We start from the raw sequence: 13,291 nt of genomic DNA, 5'->3' as shown, positions 1-13,291 counted from the left end.
ATGCCATCATTCACTTATATATTAATCAAAATTCACTGATATTTGTTACCTGACATTGTAGAAGATGCTGTCACCAAGGTCTTACTCTAATTCAGTTATGTGACTAGGAAATGTTCATAAATCAAATGGTCAGCTACACCTTTCCAATATCAGACAGCTCTCAGGGGCTCCTAATTGTCTGTTAGGCCTTCACAAAGTTGGTTGTCACTCATCCATTGGCTCTACCCTTAAATAGTGGTATTCTTTTTCTCATTAGGGATTTGTCATGACTTACTCAACCAAAGCCTAGATTGATTTCTATCCTATTTTAAGATACACTATTCCACTATGTTCCTTGCCCCATTGCTTCTTCAAAACCAAGGCAGAATACAGAAAAATTATGAACTGCCTAATCCCCAACATTATAACCTTGGTAATGCAGCCACTTCTTGCACAGGAATTCTGACACAAAGTTTTTAAATCAGAAATTAATAAATGCAAATAACATCAATATAACCAGCATTCTAAAACCCATGCACTCATCCATAGTTCCTGCATGATACCCCATGCCCAGCACCCAATCAAGAGGTTCGGTCCTCCCTCTCCTGCCAAACTCCAATAAAGAGTCAGTAAGGTTTCTGCAAAAAATTAAGTTGTTTATTTTTTCCATTCATAGCAAAACCTCCATAGTAGATCAGGGTCTAAAATGTTTTGTCCTAGAAAATCAGAGATTTCTGCTAGACTTTTCTGAGTCTAGCACAAGTGATTCCTCAAGGTTGAGTTGAGCGTCAAGCCCATCCCAAATAATTGTGGCTCTGCTCCCAGGTTCCAGCACTTTCAGGTGAGAGCATACTTATATCAACTGATGCAAAACCAGGAGAACATTGTACATAGCAGCAGCAATATTGTAATGATGATCTGCTATAAAAGACTTGTCTACTCTGATCAGTGCAATGATCCAAGACAATTCCAAAAGATGAAAAATGTTATCTATTTCCAGAGAGAGAACAGATAAACTCTGAAAACAAATTGAAGCACACTTTTTTTCATTTTCTTGCTTTTTTATTTTCCATAGCTAATATGGAAATATGTTTTAAATTACTTTATTTATATAATCATGTCACTTGCCTTCATGATGAAGGAGGGGGGAGGAACAGAGAAGGAGGAAGATTTGGAATTCAAAATAAATAAATAAACAGTTTTAAGGTGTGGCACAATGAAAGGTCATTGGACCTAAGTCTGGATCCCAGCTAGGCTACTCTATCAAGTGACCTTAGGCAAGTCACTAAAGGTCTCAAGACCTCAGTTTCAGGTCTTGATTAAATCAGATTAAATCAGAGCCAATAAAAGCATCCAGCTAGATAATCTCTGAAGTCTCTTCCACCTCTAATCCTCTGTGATTCATGAGATTCTGAGATTTCAAACTCTCCTGATATACTTGAGATCTCATCAGTACTGGACCTTCTTCCATTCGAATGGAAAGCAATCCCTCTATACCTTCTGTGTGATTCTTGTCCTTTTCTTTGCAGAAAATGAATTAGGAGTCACCTAAAGTGCTCCCTCTGTTTTTCACAGCCATCTCAAGTGTATCCATCCATCTAATGTCTCAGTCTCATCATTGGCCTGAGCTGTTCCAGATACAAATGTCCTTGATATATTTTAACCCTTCTTCTCTTACAATAGTTATTGGTACTGTTATCACATACACACATACAATGCATGTTATCTTTTCTAGATCACCTTCTTCACATACATTATCCTTCAACCTTAAAACCAGGCAAGCAACATTTATGTTACTCTAATAAACCAATCATGCATAAAATTCTGTAGCATAGATGTTTATTTCCATTGAGAGAATTCAAAAATAAACATGGGATGGAGGGATTGGGGGGGGGGGGACCAAGGCCCCACACCCCCAAAGAGACTGGAGGAGGGTACGGACTTATGTAGTGTTTCAATAAAAAGGGGAAGGGATGATGGGACAATGTGGGAATCTGACCAGCACAAGAAATATACTGTCAGTCTTTTGGAATGTACTCAGATGTAACATCAATAATATAAAAGAAATCATGGGCATCTTCAGGGCATGCAGACCTTTTTGGGACAGAACATTGCAAAGTCACTTTTAGGTATATATCACCCTTCCATAATCTTGATGTTTCAAGACAATTATAAACATCACAAAAGCCATTAAGAAATCTGTTAACCTTTGACATTTCCCTCATTTTGGCTGAGGGAATATTTGCCTCTGATGGTTAAAGAAGAAAAACTTGATGGATTATAATTTTTAGTCACAATCTTAAATATGAAGACACACAAAAAAGTAGTATATCTCATTTGATTATTTTTTAACCCTTACCTTCTTCTATCTTAGAATTAATACTGTGTATTGGCTCCAAGGCAGAAGAATATTAAGGGCTAAGCAATGGGGGTTAAGTGACTTGCCTAGGATCACATAGCTAGGAAGTAGCTGAGATCAAATTTGAACCCAGGACCTCCTGTCTCTAGGCGAAGATAATATTTTTCAAACACCTTCTGAACATAAATATCAAGCATAGCATATCAAAGCAAGGCATGCTAACCAAAAATGGAGGAAATTCAACACAAAGTTCAAGTTGAAGAGGGATTCCTTATAAAGGGTGAGAGCTCCCAGAAGTTCTCCTTTGGGCATTACTTTTTTCAGGTCTCCTGGAAGAGATCTGGGAAGAGAAGATGGGCTAGTCACACGGTAAAGGTGAAAGATGGCAAATGGATTCTAATGGATGATGTCAGGAGAAAATGAGGAATGTCATTAGCACATTGGGTAGAACTTCTGTGGGGAACTTAAGAACTTACAGACATGAGGCACATAGGATAGATAGTCATAGGTAGATTACTGTCTATATCACTGGAGGGAAACCGATAGGATCCCATATTTGTTTGAGCATTTGGATAAGATTTTATCATTTCCCACCAAGGAGAGGCAAAACAAACAAACAAAAATACCTACTATCAAGGATTTATTCTACCTAAACATTCCTAAAGCATAACTTCCTACTCAAAAAAATCTTTAGCTGCTCCCCATTGTCTACAGAATAAAGTGACACTCAAACTACATCAGAACCAGAAGGGATTTTGATATCCATCTTGTTCAGTTCATACCTAAAGAAGAATGATCTCTTCTATGGTATGATCTAGATTTCCTTTACCATCATGGTTGACCAATTCAGATACTCTCCAGCTTAAGAATGTTCTTCCTAAAATATGGTGCCTTGGTAGGGTCTGGCCAGAGAAAAGTACATAAGAACTATCATCTCTCTGATCCCCAACATGCAACCAAAGACTGCATTAACAATGGTTTGTTGTAAACTGGTAAAAATGTTTATAATAAATTTCTCAACCATAGAGAGTGAAGTCAAATTTATAAGAACACAAACCATCTCACAACTGACAAATGGTCAAAAGATATAAACAATCAGTTTTCAGATGAAGAAATCAAAGCTATCAATAATAATGTAAAAAAACATTCCAAATGATTCTTTATTTGGGAAATGTAAATTAAAACAATTCTGAGGTATCACCTCATGACTAAATTGGTCAATATAATAGTAAATGAAAGTGATAAATATTGGAGAGGATGTGGCAAAATTGGAACACTAATGCATTGTTGGTGAAGTTGTGAACTGATCCAACTATTCTGGGGGAAAATTTGGAGCTAATTATGCCCAAAGGGCTAGAAAACAGTACATACCATTTGACTCAGCAATATAAGGACTAGGTCTGTATCCCAAAGAGATTAAAAATGGGGTAGGGGAGAAGGACCTACTTGTACAAAACTATTTATAGCATCCCTTTTCATTGCAGCAAAGAATTGGAAATTAAGGGGATGTCCATCTATTGGGGAAAGGCTGAACAGATTGTGGTATATGAGGGTGACAGAATACTATTTTGCTGTAAGAAATGAATGAGATGATTTCAGAAAGAGCTGGAAAGGCTTACATGAACTGATGCAGAGTGAAATAAGCAGAACCAAGAGAACACTGTACACACATTAAATGTAATATTGTGGAATGATCAACTGTGAAAGACTAGCTACTCTCAACAATATGGTAATCCAGGAAAATTCTAAAGGACTTAATACAAAGTATGCTGTCTATTTCTAAAGAAAGAATTGCTGGAATTGGAATGCAGATCAAAGAATACCATTTTTTAAACTTTAGTTGATTTGGGGGTTTTTATTTTGTATGATTATTCTCTTAAAAAATGAACAATATGAAAATAAGTTTTGTATGATAATATATGTATTACCCAGACTAAATTGCTTAACATCTCTGGGAAGGGGAGGGAAGGAGGGAGCCAATTTGGATCATCTGACTTTTGAGAACTTATGTGGAAAATTTTTACTATGAATAATTGGTAAAATAAAATATCTTTATAAGGAAGAAAAAAATGATGATTTGTTGTTTCTTGTATTTGTCCTAGAAATGAGTTTACTGCTTTGTTGGTACTATTGTTATTATTAGATCATATCCATCCTGAAGGCAGGAATTACATCTTGTTCATCCTTATAGTCCCTAGCACAATGCAGAGTAAATATTCAATAAATATTTGTTGAATGAATGAATATTGAACAATGCCTGAGTATGCTTTGGAGAATTATGCTTTAGGAGAATTACACACCCTTCCTTAGCTCTTATTTTCCACACTACCTCTGCATTTCTTTACTCCTGTATAAAGAAATTTAATCACCTGAGAAACATTAATTTACATTTTGTATACTCTTACTAATAGGGGACATCAGCTATTCATTTTTATCAGAATGCTCAACAACAAAAAAATCAAAACAAAATTTTCTCATTAAATACCATAGCTAACAATATTCTAGGATTATTGTGAGGTTCTAGGTTTCTGTTGGGCTTCTTGGTTCATGAAGTTTCTTAGTCCCTAATGGGTTCTAAGTTAATGCAAAAATTAAATCAATCAGAACATCCAATTCCCCTAGCATCCCAGTTCATCAAGGCTTTCCTCCATATTTCCTTTATGTGGTAATTATGTTTATAGATTACATTATTTGATCCAAAATGAGTAAAAATCCATGAATAATCATGACATAATAAGGTTCTACCTTTTTATTCCCGTGTTGAAGATTATTAAAACAAATGTTCTAAAATTACATCTTTGTCTATGAGTATTACTATAATTTTATCTTCCCTTATTGTTTTAGCTAGTATTTCTAGGTCTATGCCAAATAATGGTGGTGACAATGATGAAGAATGCTGCTCACATGAAATATGGGAATTTGTTTTGCTTAATGTTTATCTGTTACAAGAGCTTTTTAATTCTTTTGTTGCTGTTTTCAGTGGTAGGGTGTAGAAAGCATAAAAAATAAATGCTTGATAATTAAATATTTACATAAGATTTTTTAGTACAAGTTACTTACCATAGTATCCTCATTTCCATATCTCAGGTAACTTGAATTGCATAGATTTTTGGAGCCAAAAGGAATTTGATTTATATCATAATCTTTGGGATATCCTTCTCTGTCAACATGCCTTTAGAAAAAAAATTATGAATATTTATTAAGAAATAAATTCTGTTTATTATTCTCCCTTCTGAAATGACTTAAAATTACTGAAAAGTGTGGAACTCTTTGGCACTATTGCTTTAATTCTAAAATATCCTTTTGTTTTATTTTTTCATTAAATAATCATCATCCAGATTCCTAACTTAATAATAATAATACTTCAAAGATCAGTGGAAGATATTTCTTCCACCAATGCAGATCATAATTCTTCCATGACTTAGTAGACGCAATTCATAATGTTTTGTGGCCAAAAAAATGAATTGCTCCATTGCAAGCTGGTAATGAGCCTCCCCAAAGTTAATTAGGCCAGTCCTTAGATGAAAAATCATATAGCTCATCACTGTACCCAGACTTCCCACAATAGAGGACCTGCCAGCATTTTATATTATGCTAGCATTGCCTGCAAAAACCCAAAGTCACAGAAACATGATGAGATGGAGGGGGGAAACTTTGGTGAAGAAAGAAGAGTAACTCATTTATATTGTGCTTTAAGGTTTACAAAGTGCCTTCCTTAAAATAGCTCCATGAAAACAGTTCTAGATTTTATAAATGGGGAAACTGAGGATAAGAGGTTCAGTGATTTATTCAAGGCCACACAACTAGTAGTCTAGGAAGATTTAAACTCTTTCCTCCTGATAGACCCTTAACTTGTTGGACCCCTAGATAAAGGCATCATAGTCCATTGAATAGGCCTAAGTGCACTGAATAAGCCTGAGTGACTTAGGAATAAACCTAGGATAGCTTTGTGTACTATATCCCTGGAAACTCTAGCAGAAGAGACGTCATCTTGAGTAGGTTTTCATGTTTCTTATGGATACCCCTGAATCCTCCAGTCACCTTGCAGATTGAACCCCATAGATCAGTACCTTGACAGGACGCATTGTTCTCCTCAAGACTCTCTATGCTTGGCTATTTGTTACTATGAAAACATCGCCTCTAACCATGTGGATGGATATGTTTGCATAGCAACCATAGATTCCTATCAATATCATCCCTTCCTTCAATAAAGTCACCATTGGTGCCATTGAATACCACCAGTCCTTTTGATTCATCCATCTTTCTTATGATCCTTGCCTCCTCCTTACCTGAACAAACCAGGACTTCTCAGGCCCCTCATAGGACCCCCCAGGTCAGGGTTTTGCTGGCCGAATCCTGGCCTTATCATCCTCCCAACTCAAAAACCATGCTGCTGCAATATGATAATGGGGCTAGTGACATATTTCTGGAATAAAATTTTAATTACCTAGTAATATAGACTGAACCTTGGAACTAAATTCTAAAAACAGAAAAATGGTAATGTGAAATTGGCAATTTAAATAAAAATGATCATTTCTTTATAAAGTTGGATTATAAAAATTGTCTAAGATATAAATGCATCAAAACCATTACTATATGTATTTGTGTGTGATCCTTAATAGCAAGATGAATCCATCAGAATAACAGAAGGTCCTAAAGTAATTCTCACAAAGCTTTCCGTAACCACTAAGTAGTAACAGGAAATAATAAACAGAAAGAAAACAGGCTTTTTTTTCTGTGGTGGTTGTTTTCCTAGCAAGGAAAAATCAGTATAAGTCAGACTACCTGAACTATATAAAAAAGCACCAAAAGACCATCACACACATCCCAAAGTCACATTATCTGATACAGTTCTAGAAACTCTAGCTATAACAGCAAAACAAGAAAAAAAAAAAACTGGAATAAGCACAGGCAAAAAGGAAATCAAATTATCTCTTGTAGATGATATGATGATATGATGGTTTACTTAAGAGGACTCTATGAAGATACAACCAAAAAATTTAACTGAAATAAACCAGTAGAGTATCTGGATGTAAAATTAACAAAAATTAGCCACACTCTGCATTATTAACAAACTTCACAGAAGGTGGGAGGTAGAGGAAATCCCTTCAAAATAGCTGCAAAATATATCAAGGATGTGAAAGTCAACCTAACAACTAACAATACTCGGGACTTACGTGAATAGCACCACAAAACATTCCTTACAGAAATAAAGACAAATAAGTGAAAAGATCTTCATTGTACCTGATTAGAACATGCCAATACAATAATGTAACCATGTGTATAAGCATATGCATGAATATAGAGCAATCATTAGCTTCAGGAGCCAGTCATAGCATGGATAAATGCATATTTGTATTATATGTATATATGAATATACACATGTGTGTTTACGTTTGTGTGCATAATCTTTATGTATATGGCTAGGCTTCTGGGGCCATTAAGGATTTTTTATTTGTTACCACAGTCACAGCAGTATTTTATGATGCTCAATTTGGTTCATATATGGAGTATGTATTGTGAGATGGGAGACACTGAAGATAGGAATGCCAATGAGGAGGCTACTGCAATTGTCCAAGTTAGAGGTGACAGAAGTCTAAACTAGAGATGTGTGAACCTCATAAATAAGGCAAAGGCAAGTTAGCAATTAAGTGGACAAAGAAGGTGAAGGAAGAAGAAAGAGTAAAGGATGCCTCCAAGGTTATGAGCCTGGATGACTGGGAAGATGGTAGTGCTACCAAAATAAAAAAAAAGTAAGGAGAGATGAGTTTTGAGTGAAATAATAGTCCCTTCTCTCTTTACAGAGGCTCTCCAAAAAGCTACCCCCAAATTTAAGGTACCCCATGAGTCAATACTTGGTCAAAAATTTGTTCACAGGCTACCACCAGTTGTTTACTTTTACCAATCTCCCCAAGAAAATCTTAGCTTGTAACAAAATAACCAAACAGTATAATTATGTGAGGGTATATAATTACATATACATATGTAACAGTAAATGATAACCAAATAATATATCAAATTACATAGAAATATGTGTATATAATTATATGAAATAATATAGGAAATTATATTGACAGTATCTATATACAAATATAAAACAATATATTAAATTGTATATCCCTATATATAAATGATTTGTATATGTGTGATTTATGATATGGTCATAATTTACTATGGGATTTTGTATTTATTATATATGTACATATATATACACATTGGTTCAAACTAGACATTGAAATTTATGTTTATATAAATATATATACTTTATACTGTCTAATGACCATGAGCTATACATATCCATGTATATATAGATACACATGTGTACATAGAAAGTTTTCTGTGAGATAATGTTCATAAAGCACTTAGCACAATGCTTAATAAAATTTTTCCCCTTCCATTCTTCCCCACAATGTACCATCTCCTATATGGAGGTCCTTCTGATCCTCTCCACAACTTATTAGTTATCTCTCTTTTGAAACTACTTTGTATTACAGCAGATTTACTTACTTGTGCACATGTTACAATACCACTTTAAGTTCCCTAAGGGCAGAGACTATTTAATTTCCATCCTTTATCCCTAGCACCTAGCACAGTGCCTTGCATATAGTAGGAGGAGTTCAATAAACATTTATTGAGTTGAGTTTGGTCTGAAATAAGTTTCATAATTAAAGAACAGTGAATGATGTGACTGCTTTGGCTTTCTCCCAGAGGACAGGTCACATGTCTTATTCTTGCCTTCACACTCCCCTTGTCCCAAAGCAACTCACACAGTGAAAACTAATCTATGTATTTTCTCTCTGTCATCTTAATAGTTCAAATGCTGAAAACTGAAGCTTTCAAATTTACCTATAAAATAAAGAGTAACTCTGCTCACTGTCAAAAAAGGCATTAACAAGGAAGAATTTATAAATATTTATATCTAGTTTTTTAATAATACAGATTTTTTTTCCTCAAGAGGAATTTGGATCTTCCTGATAAATGGGAAAACTTTTAGCATAAATATGCATAACATTGATGTCCTAATCAGGATTTTTTGTCTGATCTAATTTTGAAATTAGAAGAATGAAAAAATGGCATTAGAATCTCTAGTTCTTCTGAGCAGGTTTTTTAGATGTGTTGAAATTTATGGCCTAATATTGCAGTATATGTGATTTCGCATTTTAGAATTATTAATTGAGATTAAGAATTTCTAAATCTATATTTTACTTTCTGCTCTAAACTGCCTTTAAATGAGATGAGAATAATGCTTTTTTTTATTAGGCTCTGGTAGACATCTGCTATCCAAGGCTTCAGAAAAATTACTCTGGAGAGTGAGCAATTCCCTAACATATTAGAAGCCCAAAACAAATAGAACCAAAGAAGCAGAATAAGCTTTTGACTGTCATCTTTAAAAGATATCACAAATAAATGAAGCAGATGTCAGGAAAATATCATTTCAATGACAGATTTATCAAACCAACAAAGACTGCCATAATATATATATATATATCCTGGAGGGAGGGGAAACTTCTCATCTTCAAATTTTTTAAAAGGCCTTATTTTTCTGTCTCATATATGATAAATGTGAATTACATCCCATGAATAAACTGAAGCTACAAAATAAGTCAGAAATAAGTATCAGAAAAAAACCTGAACTAAGCTCAAACAATAAAAGCAGCTTAGGTCAAACTAGAAGGAACATCTATCTGAACATCTGGATTAGTATGATAAATCTCACTAAGTTAAATGATGTCATCTATCTCAACAGTGAAATAGCTGTAACTAGGAATTTTTGCATCTAGGGCAAGCATTAACAATATCACCTGTGAAAAGTGGTTATGAAAAGTATTCTCAGTTGGGATTTGAGGGTAGGAAAGGCAGATTCCAACCCCCTAAGAAGAGAGAGACCCCACAGACCACCAAGAGGTTGTTGCTACAGAAGCTACTATAGAGAAGAGGTGGAAGTTTACTTAGTCTTAATAATTAGGTCCTAAATTCAGTTGTTTCTTCATACTTAGCATCTAATTCCTAGGATAGGGAAGGGGGATTATAGTAAACTGATAGACATTTCAGGGAAGGAGGCTAAACACTGGCTGGAAGCCAATTTCTCTGACTCATTTCCTCAGGCTATCCCACCCCCAAAATAGGCAAAATATTACTATAGAATGTTAGAGTTGAAAGATATCTGGTGGCATTTAGTCCAATCGATTATACAGAAGCAGAGAATAAAATTCTATATAAGGAAGTGACTTCTCCCAAATCAAAAAAGAACACTCATACTGAAATTTCCTCTAAACTGAGATGGAATCAAATGAACCTAAATATCAGAGACTAAAAGACTGGAGCTAGAAGGTACCATAGAGACTGAATTCAAGGAAAAACTAGAGACCCAGCATTCATGTCTGAGCAGGAGCAAAGATTCAAGTATCCTAACTCCTTGCCCAGGTTGTTGAAATACAACCTTCTGAGATTTAACAAAAACTCACTTATAGATTCTGGTCCTCCCAATCTTTGGTCCCTGTTTGAGGGTGAACAGCTAATCTGATAAGAGTGGGGGAAGAGGGAAGTGACCCTCCGCCCTTTTCTGGTACATTTCCACAAGGGCTACACCACCCTCGCCAGTCCCCTGACCAACCTTAACCTCTACCTTCTTTCCCCCCTTCCCTATAGAATCCCTTGAGACATCCATTTAACCACAGCTGAGCCACTCCCTTTGCTCAATCCTTACCTGTGTCATCCTATCAACAATATCTATTCCACCATGGCTTTCTTAGAATAATACAAGTGTTACCATCATCCTCTAAAATAACCAACCTGTGGCAAATTTCCCAATGGATCAAAGAACCCAATGACCTTCCCTAGTCCTAATACCTCTGTGAATTTCCTCCACTGGAAATTTTCAAGTATCAATGTCAAAACTACTTCTTCAGTTCAATTCAATTCTATTCAATAAACATTTATTAAGCGCCTACTGTGTACCAGGCATTGTGCTAAACCCTGGGACTATAAATAAGAAAAATTAAGAAGAGAGGGGGAAGAAGTAGGGGTGGAGGGAGGACCAGGGAGCATGATTTTCTGTGCTGTGAAGTCAAAACTAAGTAGAACTGCTGATAGAAGGTAAAGAGTTACCTGGAAAGTTCAGATCCTAGTCCTCTCTTGATAAAGGAAGACTTTGAAAGGAAGAATTTAGAGCTTCAGCCTCTTAGCCCTCCAACCGAAGGGAGTTGACATGTTGAATCTCAAAAACTGAGTTGATTAGCATGATAAGATTTCATATAGGGAGTGAGGAAGAAGTTTGTGGCCCAATTTACTTGGTATCATCACCTATTTTAAGAACTAAATTGGATCACAGTCCAACTACTACACATATGATGATTAAAAACTATGCCAAACTTGATTAGGTCACAAAGTGCATGTCTACTTAGGTACATACATCTGAAAGGAATGTATGTGTCCTCTTTGCATCTACTGCTCTACCTAGTTTCAGTTTCACAGAACAAGATACCCCTATATTGGGTACTGCCAGTTATGTCTCCATCCCCCACTTTCCTGCCTCCTTTTGTGTATTATCTTCCCCTTTGGATTGTAAGCTCCTTGAGAGCAGAGACTATCTTTTTATTAGTTGTATTCCCAACTCTTAGCACAATACTTAGCATATATATGGCTAAATAAACATTTATTGGATTGGATTGGATTGGAAGGGTTTAGGTTTGTGCACCTGGGCTGTATTGTCGCTACTGTTTTTAAATCCTTTTAACTGCTCTGATGGTACTAGATCTCTGTTATCTACCCTAAAACAATAGCCCTTTCCCAATACACATACAAACATACACATGTCCAGAGTGGCCACTTAGTAGTCCTAATAATATCTATAGTAAACATGGAAATCTGTCAGCCCCAGAAACCCACCTGAACTTCCATGGAGTCCCCAATATTAGAATTTGAAAATTACTGACAAAATCATTTTAATGATTCCAGCATATCAGGAGAGTATATCAGGGCTATACCTCTTTTTTGGGGCTATGTGCTTTGGTGGTATTCACCAAATGTGAAGAGACCTAGATGAAAGCCTTTAATGCATTGATTCTCCATTGAAGAATTTATGGGAGGGCATAGAAAAATATCACACAAGAAAAAGTTATGATTTGTACTAATGGAGAGAATGTCCTCTTTGATGAGATAATATATCCTCAAAAATAATAAAATAGAAATCAGATGCTTTCATGGTACTTTTTTTGCTACCATTTAAAAAATTGTATATGTAACACAAAAATAATATAATAAATATTATTTGTTATAAATATTAATAAATTAAAATAAATATGCTTATCCAAGAGGAACAAATTTTCACATTAGCTATGTCCAAAAATATGTTTCATTCTTTCCCCCCTCCCTCCAATCCCTCTCCCCTTCCCAAGAAGGCAGGTGACATAATGTAGATTGTGCATATATTAACATATACCTATTTTCCTATTTATCATTTTATTAAGTAAGGTACATTACTTACATTAGAGAAAAATTCATGGAGGAATTAAAGTGAAAAATGATATGTTTCAATCCACATTCATACTCCATCTATTCCTTCTATGGCAGTGGGTAGCCTTTTTCCATCATGAGTCCCTTGGAGTTGTCCTGAATCCTTGCCTTGTTGATAATAGTAAAATCATTCATAATTGGTCATCATATTTTATTGTTACTAAGCACAATGTTCTCCTGGTTCTGCTCACTTCACTTTGAATCACTACATATAAGTCTTTCCAGGTTTTTTGTGATCATCTTGTTTGCCATTTCTTACAACACAATAGTACTCCATTACAATCATATCACACTTTGCTCAACCATTCCCCAATTGATGGATATCCCTTCATTTCCTGTTCTTTGCCACCACACAAAGAGCTGCTATAAATATTTTAAGACATATAGCTTCTTTTCTGTTTTCCTTGATCACCTTAGGAAATAAACCTAGTAGCAGGA

General features: G+C 35.3%; 1 protein-coding gene across 2 annotated transcripts in view; it reads right to left on the bottom strand.

Moving 5' to 3' along the window:
• CFAP95 (cilia and flagella associated protein 95) overlaps window positions 1-13,291 on the bottom strand; it is a 68,427-nt gene that overhangs the window by 22,651 nt on the left and 32,485 nt on the right. For both annotated transcript variants that reach the window (XM_007498568.2, XM_007498569.2), the window contains exon 2: window positions 5,399-5,510. In XM_007498568.2, coding sequence (XP_007498630.1) covers window positions 5,399-5,510 — 112 coding nt within the window. The remainder of the gene's footprint in view (window positions 1-5,398; window positions 5,511-13,291) is intronic.

This window comes from Monodelphis domestica, chromosome 7 (genome assembly GCF_027887165.1).
Source record: "Monodelphis domestica isolate mMonDom1 chromosome 7, mMonDom1.pri, whole genome shotgun sequence".
Classification (NCBI taxonomy): domain Eukaryota; kingdom Metazoa; phylum Chordata; class Mammalia; order Didelphimorphia; family Didelphidae; genus Monodelphis; species Monodelphis domestica.
Note: the sequence above shows the minus strand (reverse complement) of the source record. Positions and strands in the feature narration are given on the sequence as shown.